Source organism: Lepidochelys kempii, chromosome 1 (genome assembly GCF_965140285.1).
Source record: "Lepidochelys kempii isolate rLepKem1 chromosome 1, rLepKem1.hap1, whole genome shotgun sequence".
In the NCBI taxonomy this organism is placed as follows: domain Eukaryota; kingdom Metazoa; phylum Chordata; order Testudines; family Cheloniidae; genus Lepidochelys; species Lepidochelys kempii.
In genome coordinates, this window is record NC_136380.1 from 230224437 (window position 1) to 230237446 (window position 13010).

At 40.9% G+C, this 13010-nt stretch overlaps 1 protein-coding gene across 4 annotated transcripts in view; it reads left to right on the forward strand.

The window, feature by feature from the left end:
- Positions 1–13010, forward strand: part of SCUBE1 (signal peptide, CUB domain and EGF like domain containing 1) — a 297458-nt gene that overhangs the window by 213740 nt on the left and 70708 nt on the right. For all 4 annotated transcript variants that reach the window (XM_073316774.1, XM_073316783.1, XM_073316805.2 and 1 more), the window contains one exon: positions 3653–3775. In XM_073316774.1, the coding sequence (XP_073172875.1) occupies positions 3653–3775 (123 nt within the window). The remainder of the gene's footprint in view (positions 1–3652; positions 3776–13010) is intronic.

Genomic DNA, 13010 nt, shown 5'->3' on the forward strand with positions numbered 1-13010 from the left:
TTCACATGCCTCATAACAAGAGTTATTTATTGCTGTGGAAAGAAAAATAGTGGGGATATAGGCTTGGTGCAATTTATATGAACCAGTCAGACATGATATGGTTGGATACTGTTCTCTTTCAAATGAAATGCAGAATGCGCTGCCCTCCATAGAGTGAAATAATTTTTACATGCCTTGTCAATCTCGTTATGCCCATGGAAAGAAATACAGTGAAAGCAGAGACATGGCACTATTTATGTTTTTTAGAATGTTTTTGCAGTTAACAGTTTTGACCTCCATTGTGTTTTAAAGGTCCTGGTTTCGAAAGGCCGCACAAAAACTCACCCCCACAGTCAGTATTTCAACTAAAAGGCTTAAAAAGTATCAAAGTCATGTGGGGGGTAAGGGAGAGGTTCTCTTTCTTTGGACTCTCTCTGTTTCACCCAAATCCTGGTCCAGATTCTCTGCTGGTATAAATTTGAAAAGCTGTATTTTCAATGGAGCTACACAGATTACACCAGCTTAAGATCTGACTCTCTGAGTTCAGGAAAGTTTTAGTTAGATCCCATATCATCTTCACAGACCCTGAAAGAAAAGCTAAATGCTACTAGAATTTGGTTTCAAACACGGTGAAATACAATGGTCATCATTAACAAGTCAGTCCTCCTCCACAGTTACCCCACCATGTTGTCTGAGACTCAGCAGTGATTTCCTATTCAGAGTACATGTGCTCAGAGTATAGGGCAATGTAGCAGCTCAGATATCAGTGTGTTTACCATGAGTAAGAGATACCTTCTTCATGATGGGTAACTACTATGTGTACAGAACATGACGTGTTATAGTTAACATATAATCAGGAATTCCTTTTTGGCTAAGATTTTTAACTTGGCTTGGAGATTTTTATAATCTGTAGTTATATATACCCTAGGAAAGCTTGATGATTGGGATCACCTGGTCTTGAACAGTGATGGTCTTCCATCACGAGATCTGTAAAGCAATCCCAACTGTGCAGAATGGGATTGGAAAGAATTGTTAATAAGACTGCAAGCACTTGCAGAGGAAATAAATCAGTAGGACTTGTGATGTATTGTTATTGTTATTATTAAGATGGGACTGTTTTAGCCACAATTTGACATCAAATGGGATCTGTCTCCAGTCTTTAGGGCCATGATATTCTGAAGTTCAGTCCAGGGTTTCTCTTTGCTAAAGGCCAACATTTTCAGATTTGGAAGCCTAAAGCTACTGTTTTAGACACCTGACTACAGGGACTCAGTTTGAAAATGTATAGCCAAAGAACTCACTCCAGTTGTTTTTTACACTGATTCAACCTGGAAAGATCAGCTTGCATGTAACATGCAAGTAAGGTTTCTTCTCTTAACTCAGTTTTATCAGTGTGTTGCCAATGCATAAAGAATTCAACTAGCCTTCCAAAAATCACATAAGGATTGATTCTGCCATTATTCCCATTGAGTAGTATCTCATTCTGTGAATAGTCCCATTAAAATCAATAGGGCAACTTGCAATGTAAGGTACTACTCCACATTAATAATGGCGTTTCAGAATCAAGCCCACAGTAAAGCTCACCCTTACGCCCAGAGTTTTTAGTATCAACCCACTGGATCACGTCTTCCTCCTTTGTACTTGTCATATAAGTATCAAATGAGAAAACTCTTCTAACTGCAAATGCAGTTCAAGCATCTGCCTCCCTTACTCACTCTGAATAGTAGCTCACTCTGTTGTCTCCAGTGGGACTACACCTGGAGGAAGGTACTACTAAGAGAAAGAGTGAGAGAATCTGGCTCTCACTGATTAAAAGTTATATTATACTGTACATGATCCAGGTTTAAGTTCTAACTCAGTTATTCTTCTGCTGTCATATTTTGTTGCTCTATATATCCAGAAATATTACACAGTAGCAGGCATAACTACTTACAAATACCACCCTACATTCTCACAGTAATTACATGTCTTTTTTAAAGATTTATTTACTTGTTTGCTTATTACATGTATTAATAATAATTTAATCAAGCATTTCTTAAAAAAATAATCACCTCAAAATCTTCCTCTCTCCCCTATATATCAAAGTAATTATTTTTAACTGCACCAGGTCACTCAACAGCCCTATTCATATCTTTGGCAGATTTCCATTTCGATGTGATCATTCTTTTAACACCTAGACTTGCTCTTAGCAGGATTTGTTTTTTAAATGGCCAATTGATATTCCTAAAAGTTTCCAAGTTTTGCTGGTAAGAGGCTTCCTGGATCACTGGGAAAATCACTCTCCAAGATCATGTCAGGTCTTGTTTCCTTCACAGAAGAATATACTGCACTGTGTGTGTGTGTAACATTACCTCTCCTGTCCTGTTGTATAAAATCTCAAAGAAAGGCATATATAGTTTGCTCTTTGGTTCTCTTTAACAATTAGCTGTTTTCAAATGAGTTGTGAACCCACAGTCCTTAATCTGGGAGAGGACAGCTAACATGGCAAATATTGCAATGGAGGTTCAGGGAAGTATGATGGTTCTGTTATGCAAGGCTTAACAGGATGGAGAAGGGAGAAAACTTTTCTTAGAAAAGTTGGGGCAGGGAAGTGGAGCTTCCAGCTTGACAAAGGAAGCAGATCTGTTCTGACAGAGCCCTTCACAACACTTTGGTAATTATTTTAAGTGACACACACTTGATCCTGCACTTCATATATGCACATGACTCCCAAATGGAGTTAATGGGAATATTGCATACATAAGCATGCGACAAACAACAACATGCACTAATTCAAAGTCTGCCCTGCATTAACAGTGAATTAGGAAAGGTAGACATAGGGACTAATGGTATTCAGTGGACCCTGTATTTACACCAGAGACAAAAATCACATATTTTCTTAAGTGTTCTTGTAGATGTGTTGGTCCCAGAATATTAGAGATACAAGGTGGGTTAGGTAATACCTTTTATTGGACCAACTCTGTGTAAGAACTCTGTGTAAACCTGAAAACTTGTCCCTTCCACCAACGGAGGTTTGTCCAGTACAAGATATTACTTCACTCATCCTGTCTCTCCCATATTTTTTAATCATTTTTTAAATTTTTCATGCGAATTTAGTTCCTAATAAAGGTTCTAAACCGACAGCTATGGAGACTGAAGTCTTCTGTGTAACCACAGGAGCAGGTATGTCTGAGCAGCGGACGCGTATGCTTCCCTGCCTATTTCCACCAAAGTACCTCAGCCAGATTGATCTAAAGGTACCACCTCTATGAGACAGAAGTAGTTCAGTCTCAAGACCATTCAATCCTTCACCTCTGTTAGAGAGCCAATAAGAGTGGGAAGAGGGAATGTTTTGGTGATATTATTTCGAAAGACAAGGTGGGTGAGGTAATATCTTTTATTGGACCAACTTCTGCTGGTGAGAGAGACAAGATCTGGCACTTACACAGAGCACTTCTTCAGGTGTGCATAACTCAAAAGCTTGTCTCTCTCTCACCAACAGAAGTTGGTCCAATAAAAGATATTATCTCACCCACCTTGTATCTCTAATCTCCTGGGACTCACACAGCTACAACAACACTGCATACATATTATTTCTAATCAGACAGCTGTATAGTTGGGAACTGCACAAGCTCCCATATTCCTATCATTATTCTAGAAAGTAAACTAATCTTTTCCCATCCGTTCCTCACAGACATTGATGAGTGCTTGGTAAACAATGGTGGCTGTGACCATTTCTGCCGAAACACTGTTGGTAGCTTTGAATGCAGCTGCCAGAAGGGCTATAAACTACTAACAGATGAACGAACCTGCCAAGGTAATATTCTTTTATTCTGTTTTTATAAAGTTAATCTTTAATTTGAATGAATCTGTTTGTTTTTAAATCATTTCTATTGCAGATTGTAATCACAAATCGTAGAACTTTAAGCCAGCGAAGACGTATTAGGTGACTATTCTCTAGGGGCTGATACAAGAGTTTTTTTACAGTGTCATTTCTAATGCTATGTCCAGTCTAGGTTTTAACGTCTCTACTAATAGGAATGGCATGCAATTGCAGTAAGTCTAAGAGAAGCCTAAGCATCAGTGTGGTGTAGTGGAATAAGCACAGGTTAGGGAACCCTGAGTTCTAATCCAAGTTCTCCACTAATTTGCTGTGTGCCACTTGGCAACTCCTATAACCTTTCTGGGACTGGTATTTATCTCAGTTACACTGGGTTAAATCCAGAGTAGGCCAATGGGTTTATAGTATTGGAACTGAAATAAGAATCTGGCCTCTGTCTTTATCCTGATTTTACAGACGGGGGATTATGAGACTTACTTACATACTTCACAGTGATATTGTGAGAATTTAAAATACACTTCATATATGTTATATTGATTATTTGCTGCATGCATTGTCATTGGTCAGATGAGTCACATGGTATTGTTTCTTTTCCTCGACTAGTTGAGCACATACCCATTTCCAACAAACTCATGCATTACAATTCAATTTCTGCAAACATTTGTGCAAATGAAACTTGACTGCTAACATGTTCCCAGGAGATAACAGAAAAGGTGAATGTACATGGCCAGAGGGAGGGCAATTTAAAAATGTAAGGAAATATTCATGGAAATTGTTTTTCAGGAGATGCCCATCTCTATTACTAAGTGAATGTTTGCATAGTGTTTGGAATGTGTAATGGGATATACATAGTACTAAACAGTATTATTATTTTGGGGTTTCTGATACTTCCCCATTACTCATCAACAAAAGGAAGGGAGAACTGTTTTTAAGGATACACAAGCAATTTCAAAAGACTTTCCATTGCATCTCATTGGTTCTGCCACTGTCTGGAAAGCCTACCTCACCCTAACTGTGTGGTTAGACACAGGGGAGTCACAGCAAAGTTGACTAGTGCTGGGCAAAGCACAGACTGGCACAGTTTGTGCCACATGACCAGACAGGAATAGCACTGCAGGATTGTGTCAGACAAGGACAGTTTGGCAGGTGTGGAATGAGACACTAAAAATAGGGACAACAGTTTTTTAAAAGGAAGACTCTCTTCATCACACAATTAGGGTGAAAGCAATAGATTTAACAGCCATGATAGAAAACAGTAATTCATAGTAATACTTGAAACCCATTAGTCTGGATCTTCTCTCACCTGGTTTAAAGAGAATGTCACTCCACTGAAGCCAATGTAATTACACCAGTGTAAAACTTGAGAGAGAAATCAAGCCTCATATTTCTGCTATGCAGGCTCTGGCACAAAGGAAGAGAAGGACTGGATTTATTTGTATAAAGCTGATGGTCACGATTCAAAGATTTATTAAATGGAGTTTTAAATGTTCCTACAAATAATGATGAGATATTTTGGGTGCTGACAGGAAAACGAAGGCATCACTTCAACAGTCAGAACTTGTTCACCTGCGTTTGGTTTATCCATGTGCCTGGGTTTCTGAAAGAGGGCGTTGATAGTGAACATTTATATTTTGGATGCTATTAACAAAACTATATTTAAGGGGGTGATGGTTTTTTCCCCCATTTTAAAATCCTCCTTTTATTTGCTCACAGCTTTTTCAATCCACATCCCTTTTGATCTGATATATGTGATTAAAGTGCTGTTAAACATTTAAATTAATAAAAAATATTAAATTGATTAGGATTAGTTTTAGCCTCTTAGTTTGCATAATTGATATTAGACTTTGACAAAATAAAAATATATCTACTGTTACTAAGAAGAATTGATTAGTACTAGATATTACAGCTGATCTGTGTGTAATTTGCCAAAACTTAATATATTTTAAAATCAATTTAAAAAGTGTAAAGACACAAGTTTTGGCTATCCTTCCAAAAGTGATATCTGAACCATTCTTCTCCCTGTCATGTGATCAGACAGAGTGCTGGCCTGAAAATATGAACATTTTTCATTCCCAGTGGTCTGAGGTGAAGTGGGGTGGGGGGCACTTTGTATCCTCTGGGCAGTGCTTTGACTGGACATGTCAATTTGCTCCTAATCTATTGGTGTAACAGGTACATCACTACAAGTCCAAAGGATTCCTGGGACAGAGAAGTTGCTCCAATCCCAGAAGTTTTGATTCATCATATTATGAAATGGGAGAGAAGCAAGTTTTTTCCTGTTTGATGCCTGAGATATTTAGGCCCTAAAGACAGATTACAACAAAACAGCATGATGCTTGCTTCGAGGAAGAGAGTGATTTGTGATTATTTAGCTCCTGTCTGGTGCTTCAAAAGATAATTGGTGAACTCATGCAATCAGTATGACTGCTGATGATGAATGAAGGGAAGCTAATAGAGATCAAGGAATCACTGAAGTGTGAATCACCTGTATTTTGTTTTGTACTCTGTGGAGAAAATGTAGTCAGTGGAAATGGTTATAGCTTTAAATGGTAGGCACTGGAGAAAAAAGTGATCTGAGGTTGGTGACAGTTGCATTATAAATCTTTCTGGTTTTTCTGGTAATTGCTGGGAAAGGCTAACCTTAAAAGTGTTGTTGTGACTGTCATGGAAGCTTCTTTTGGGTGCTTTGGCCCTTCCACGGTGTGAATCACGAAGCTTTAATTTCTATTTATGGAAGAGCATGTTGTTGTTCATGTTGTTTACAATTTTTAAATTCATTTTTCCTATACTTAATGGTTATTATGATTATTGTTGTGACTTTTATTTTGCGTCCAATGTTGCCTTCCATCTGAAGATCTCATTTTATAAAGAAAGAATAATTTCAGTTATGAATTAGTATATTTGAAGAGTTGATTTGGGAATCAGTCATGAAGGGAATGGTTGTTGCACTATGTTTTACTCAGAATCAATGTATCTTTTTTGGTTTTAGTCCTGTTCTAAATGCATCTGGTTTAGATAGCTCCTTAATTTGGAAGGTTATTATAGAGGCTCATCTGCAGATTAAGGTAGTGATCCTGCAATCCTTAGACAAAATGCTCATTGAAATGAATGGGAATTTTGCCATATTAAGGGCTACAGAATCAGGCTCTAATTGTGTCCATGAGTATTAGTTTCTTAGTTACAGAGAAGTACCTGTAGAAGCAGTGGTGGATTAGCCATTGGGCCAATAGGGCCCGTGCCCAGGATCCCTGGTCAACTGGGGGGCCCTGTAAAAAAATCCACCACCAGGTGACGGAAGCCCAGAGCCCCAGCTGCTGGGCGGACAGGTCAGGGGAAGCCCCCAAACCTGCCCCCTCCCCAGTGGCTCCTGATTCCACCCAAAACCACAGATTGGGAAAGCCTCCCTCCCCCCCAGCAGCCCCCGACCCTGTCCCCGGCAAAAGCCATGGGGCTGCAGGGGATGCCCCCACTCCTGACCCCCCCCACACCGGCAGAAGCACCAGGCAAGTAGTGCGGGAGAAGCCCCAGCGCCCCAACCCTGGTCCCCCGCAGAAGCACGGGGGAGGGAAGCCCCAGCACCCGGACCCCTGCTCCAACCCTGCAACTGGTGGAGCTCTCACTCCCCACTGCGGCCCCGCCGCGGCATGGGGACAGAACTTCTCCAGTCTTGGAGCCGAAGTGTGGAGGGGGGTGGCAGAAAGGAGCAAGACGAGCAAGCTGCAGTGGTGGGGTGGTCTGGGGGGGACACTGTGTGGAACAGGGGCAGGCCCCAGGAAAGGAGTGGAAAGGGGTGGGGTTGTGGACAGGGCCACAGGCAGGAGTGGAATAGGGGCAGGGCTGCAGGCAGAAGTGGTGGGGAGGGATCTCCCACTTGCTCTGGCCCAGGGCCCCAGGAAACTTTCATCCACCTCTGGCTGAAGGGGAAAAACCTGCAGACGTACAGATCTTGCTACAAGTATTTTTTTGACTAACGGATGCAAAATGTAAATTAACTGTTGCTGCTGCTGCTTTTCCTTACTATTTCCATTGTTGTCATCACTCAGTAATTTACATTTTTCCGTCAAGGGCACTTAATGTGAAACTCTGAGGTTCGCTCACTTTGCCCCATTTCTTTGTAGTCTCTTCATTATAGGTTCCTGAGCCAGCTTTAAGATATTAGGGAAACCTAATGTGATTCGTCTTTAACTGACCTGCTTCTATCTGTTTATATGGCTCCCATCACTATAGTATCTGAATGCCTCACGCAAAAATATACTCAGAACACCTGAGGTTTTAGTTTGCACCAGCAGTATCCACACGGGCAAATTACAGCACAGCACATTGGGGCATGCTGCAGTTCACACCCCCATAGTCTGACCTGGGGGATGGCGGCATCTAGATGTAGCTGAGTCTCAGTCCTAATTCCTTAACCATAAGACTGCCTTTCCTACTATAGAGACACAAAATGGGTGAGGTAATATCTTTTATTGGACCAACTTCTTTTGGTGAGAGAGAGAAAAGCTTGAAGAAGAGCTCTGTGTAAGCTTTTCTCTCTCTCACCAAAAGAAGTTGGTCCAATAAAAGATATTACCTCACCCATTTTGTGTCTCTCTAGTAGGAAAGGCAGTCTTATGGTTAAGGAATTAGGACTGAGACTCAGCTACATCTAGATGCCGCCATCCCCCAGGTCAGACTATGGGGGTGTGAACTGCAGCATGCCCCAATGTGCTGTGCTGTAATTGAATAAGAGCTCTGTGTAAGCTCTTCTTCAAGCCTCTCTCTCTCGGCAGGAGAAGTTGGTCCAATAAAAGATATTACCTCACCCATCTTGTTTCTGTAATATCCTAAGACCAACACGGCTACAACAACACTGTATGCATTTCCTCCTACAGTGTGTTAACATGATGAAATGAAAATTCATTGGTGTCAGACATTTTGAAACCTGCTGATCACTAGGCCAGTTGAGTTCAACATTAGCAAACGGTGCAACTCATATGATATACCATGTAATGGATGTGGAAAATGGTTTGCATTTATTTGTTTGTGGCCAAACCATTTTCAGCCCTGGTTGTGGGATGAACCTGCTGTTAACACACAGTGTATATCTCTGATGATTTTCTAGGGCAGTGCTTCTCAGCCTTTTCCATACTGCAGCCCCACATGCATGTTACCACAGATTTTTTTTTTTTTGTTTCCTCTCCTGCTGCAGCCACCAGGCTTGAGAACCCATGTTCTGATACAAACAGTCCTGTACTGAGATGCTGCTTTCCCAGAGTCCCTATTTTAAGTGATCAAACTTAAATTAGGAGTTGTTTGGGTTTTTTGTTTTGTTTTGTTTTTTAACAATGAAGACATATGTATAAATTACTAGTTATTTTAACAATGCTCTTGAATTTAAGAGGTTGGAAATTCTTCAGTTCAGGGAACATGCCTTAGCATGTATTTGTATAGCACCTAACACAAAAGGTCCAAGTCTTGATCAGGGTCTTTGACATAACAGAAATATTAAATAATAACTAGAAGATCATGTATTTGTAATGTGTCATCAATAGCAAGAAAACAACCAGGATTCGTTTTCAGACTACAACAACTACAAAATAGCAAGCAGATTGTTTGGAGCTACCATGAATCCCTACGAGCATGGCCTTAATTAGCTTAATCCTTGGACAATATGAGTTTAAAGCCAGTTAACTTAATTGCTTATTCAGTTTCTGTTTGTTGTGCAGTGATCTTGAAAAAAATTCAACAATAAGCACTCTCTCTGCTTCACTGAAGTTCAGGCTTCATTAAGCACCCAGAAAAATGTGCAAAATGCTATCATAAATAACAATTTTCTTTTCCTGCTGTAGGCAATGCCTTTTGCAAGGAAAGGCAATGTGCACGTTTGCCAATACTCTGAGGGGGCAGTGGAAGGGGAGAGAGCATAAGTTACATTCAGGAAAGGAGCCGTTAGTGGGAAAATCCATTGATTAATGTGTAATACCTTAGTCAGATAAATATTTACCAAAAAAAATACCACAGAACCCTCATATAGGATGAAATTCACCTCTATGCAGAGGGGCAGCACAAGGCTTATGCACCACTCCTGTTCCACCTACATCCTCAAAACAGAGCTTAAATGGGACTTAAGTGGTTCAAAGGTCTTGTACTAGCACAGTTTTATCCATAATGAAGCCTGGGCGGGGGACAAATCACCAAAAAAATGAATTGATACAGACTAGTTCTGTAAAAGGAGAGGGCATATCTGGCACCTGGACACCTCTGCTCTTCACCTCAGAGAATGCTGGGAAGGCCTCTCTGGACCCTTTGCATTTGCAGGGGGCATTAAGAGCTAGAGGAGCTTCTAGAAGACTGCCTATTCTTTCCCATAGGGTAACAGCACTCCCTGTTGACTGATAGTTAATTATTTTTGGTTTATTACTTTTTACAAGATTTTAAAAGAATGTAATGATTTGTTCGTCTTTTGTAATTAGTCATTAGAATACAGTGTCTCAAATTCTGCTGTGAGTCACACCAGATATTTACCCAGAAGAATTGCAGTGATACCAGTTTACCCCCAGGGTAACCAACAGCAGAATTTGGCCCAGTATCTTCATATTATACTGATGTTTTCTCCTATGTAACTGTCCTAAGCCACATTCTGCAGTTTTTTTATCACCTCAAAGCTGCCCAGCAAAGGCTTCCAGGTCTCAGTATGACTGGTGGGTTTGTTTTGATTTTTGTTTTTTAATTTCTTTCTTTCTTTCCTTAGAAAAAAAGGAAGAAACTAAAACTACCAGCATCTCCACCAGTATATTTTGATATATAATTGAGGTTTGTTTAATCCAGGGGTTCTCAAACTGGGGGTCGGGACCCCTCAGGGGGGCCGTGAGGTTATTATGTGGGGGGTTGCGAGCAGTCAGCCTCCACCCCAAATCCTGCTTTGCCTCCAGCATTTATAATGGTGTTAAATATATAAAAAAAAGTGTTCTTAATTTATAAGAGGGGAGTTGCACTCAGAGGCTTGCTATGTGAAAGGGGTCACCAGTACAAAAGTTTGAGAATCACTGGTTTAATCCCTCCTAAGCCTAATTTGTTACTGAATTTCTGTCTCTGAGATGCTCAAGTGCATCCTCCTGCAAGTGCTAATGCCGGCTTCAACATGATTTATGAAAGAGAATTTACAGCCCTGAAATGGAGAGACTAAGGGCACTGTCCAGGGCCAGCCATATGGCGGGTAGATGCTTTACAAGTTTCCCTATGGAACTCTGCCAGCAAACTACAATCCTGACCTGCTGGGCAGCTCAAACCTGGCCTGACCCTCTGTTATTCTGTCGTGGGCTGCATCGGAGCAGAATGGCAGTTGTGCCAAGTTGTGTGATAGTTTTGGGATGTGGTACTGGACAGACATCTATTAAGGACTAGAATTAATTTTCCCATCCTACCTCCTGCCCAGTCCAATCCATTTTCACTTTTGTTCTTAAATAAGATTTGAACCTAGGCCTTCAAACTTTCTGTGTTAACCCATTGCACCATAGATCCACACTCCCAATCCTAAAATAATTCAGCTAAATCAGATGCTGAGCTTTCCTGATTGCTAAATTCTAACGTCAGTGGTTTTAGTTTCAGGGAGGTTGACGTGATTAGAACTATATGTGCTGGGTTTGTGTTCAGTATGTTGACAGAGAAATGTTTCACATAGGATGCCATTACAGAATTGTCAACACAACCCTTCCTCTTATTCCGGGATAAAGAAAAATAGTACCGTTTCCAAGCACAATAATTGTGTGGGATCCAAAAGCACTATGTATTAATGGCACATTGATAGGACACCTAAATCCCCAATAAGGCTGTATCCATCTATTCACTTATTTGTATAAAACAGGCATTTCAGTGCCTAAGCGCTGATCTGAGCTTTCAGTTGCAAGATTTTGAATGGTCTGGAGCACACTTGTGTGTGGATACAAAGTGCTCTAGGAGGTTAGTATAAGTTTTTAGCATGGTAAATTTTTCTAGTGTATGCAAGGGCCAGATGACTCGCAGAGTGAAAAAGCAAGTTAGTCATTCCACCAGCATGCGAGCAGGCAAATTATCACTTCCAAGTTACCATTTGAACCTGTTTCTGATTAAAAATGTTGATGCTCTTTCCTAACTTAAAAACAAGCAAATGTAAAATAATAATCATTTTACTCAGCCTTCCTCTTTCATTCTTAGCTGGAAATGTGGTAAGCAATATTACTGTGGCACAGTCCCTTGAGGCCGGACAGGAGGGCAACACAGGGGTACCGGAGGAAAGTCATACTATTTGTTTCTTTAAAAAAATATTTGAAATAGATTTTTACCTCCGCCCACACAAACCCCTGTTTGAGCTGTGATCCTAGTGGTCAGGTTTAAACTTCATCCTGTGGAGAGGAGTGTAAGAATGTCTTCAAGACTCAGTCTGTTCCCTTGGGAGGGAAGGGAATACCACAGTAGGTGTGGATTCCACAGAAACTGGGCTTAGCAGCTGGAACACCTACACGCCCTCTGTCTGACTTTTACCCCAGCCTGCATGTTTGTTTGCTATACTCATGAGGAAATGCTGCACATTTCAGGTCTTCAGCTATTGAAGAAAATATACTGAGCTTGAGTCTGCTTCTCAATTAAATCAGGCATAAGTCCATTGAAATCAACAGAGTTATACTGATATTAAAGTAAAGAAGCTGACAATAATTATTTTGTGTTACAGCTTGAGTAGAGTGGATTGTACAATATAATGACTGGTACATCCAGGGCCAGATTAACCCATTACTGAGCCGTAGGCAAACATAAGCTTCTGGGCCCCAGCTTCTAATATGAATAACAACAACTGCCCTGACACACTGTCCTGCCTAGAAAAAATGATTTTGTTGCATAGGTCTTAGAGCTGAGGGGCAGGAGGAGGGGCCCACCTGGGCCATGGCCCGATCGCTTTTAAGTAAGTACATGGACAGAATCTGCTTAAGACACAAGGTTGCATCGCCACTCATGTTTAGCGCCAGACTCCCTCTGTTATGATGGCGGGAGAAATGTGCTAAATTTGATCAAGGGGCACTGAAACCTGGAGCAGAGGGCCACAGCACCGCTTGGGTTTGGTCTGGCCAGCCCTCCATTGTCACACGCACAAATCTGGGCCCTATGCATTTGCCTGTGCGTTAATCTAGCCATCGGTGCACCCAGATGGTGTAAAACATAGTGACCAGAGTTAGGCTAATGTACAAAAACCAGCCAAGAG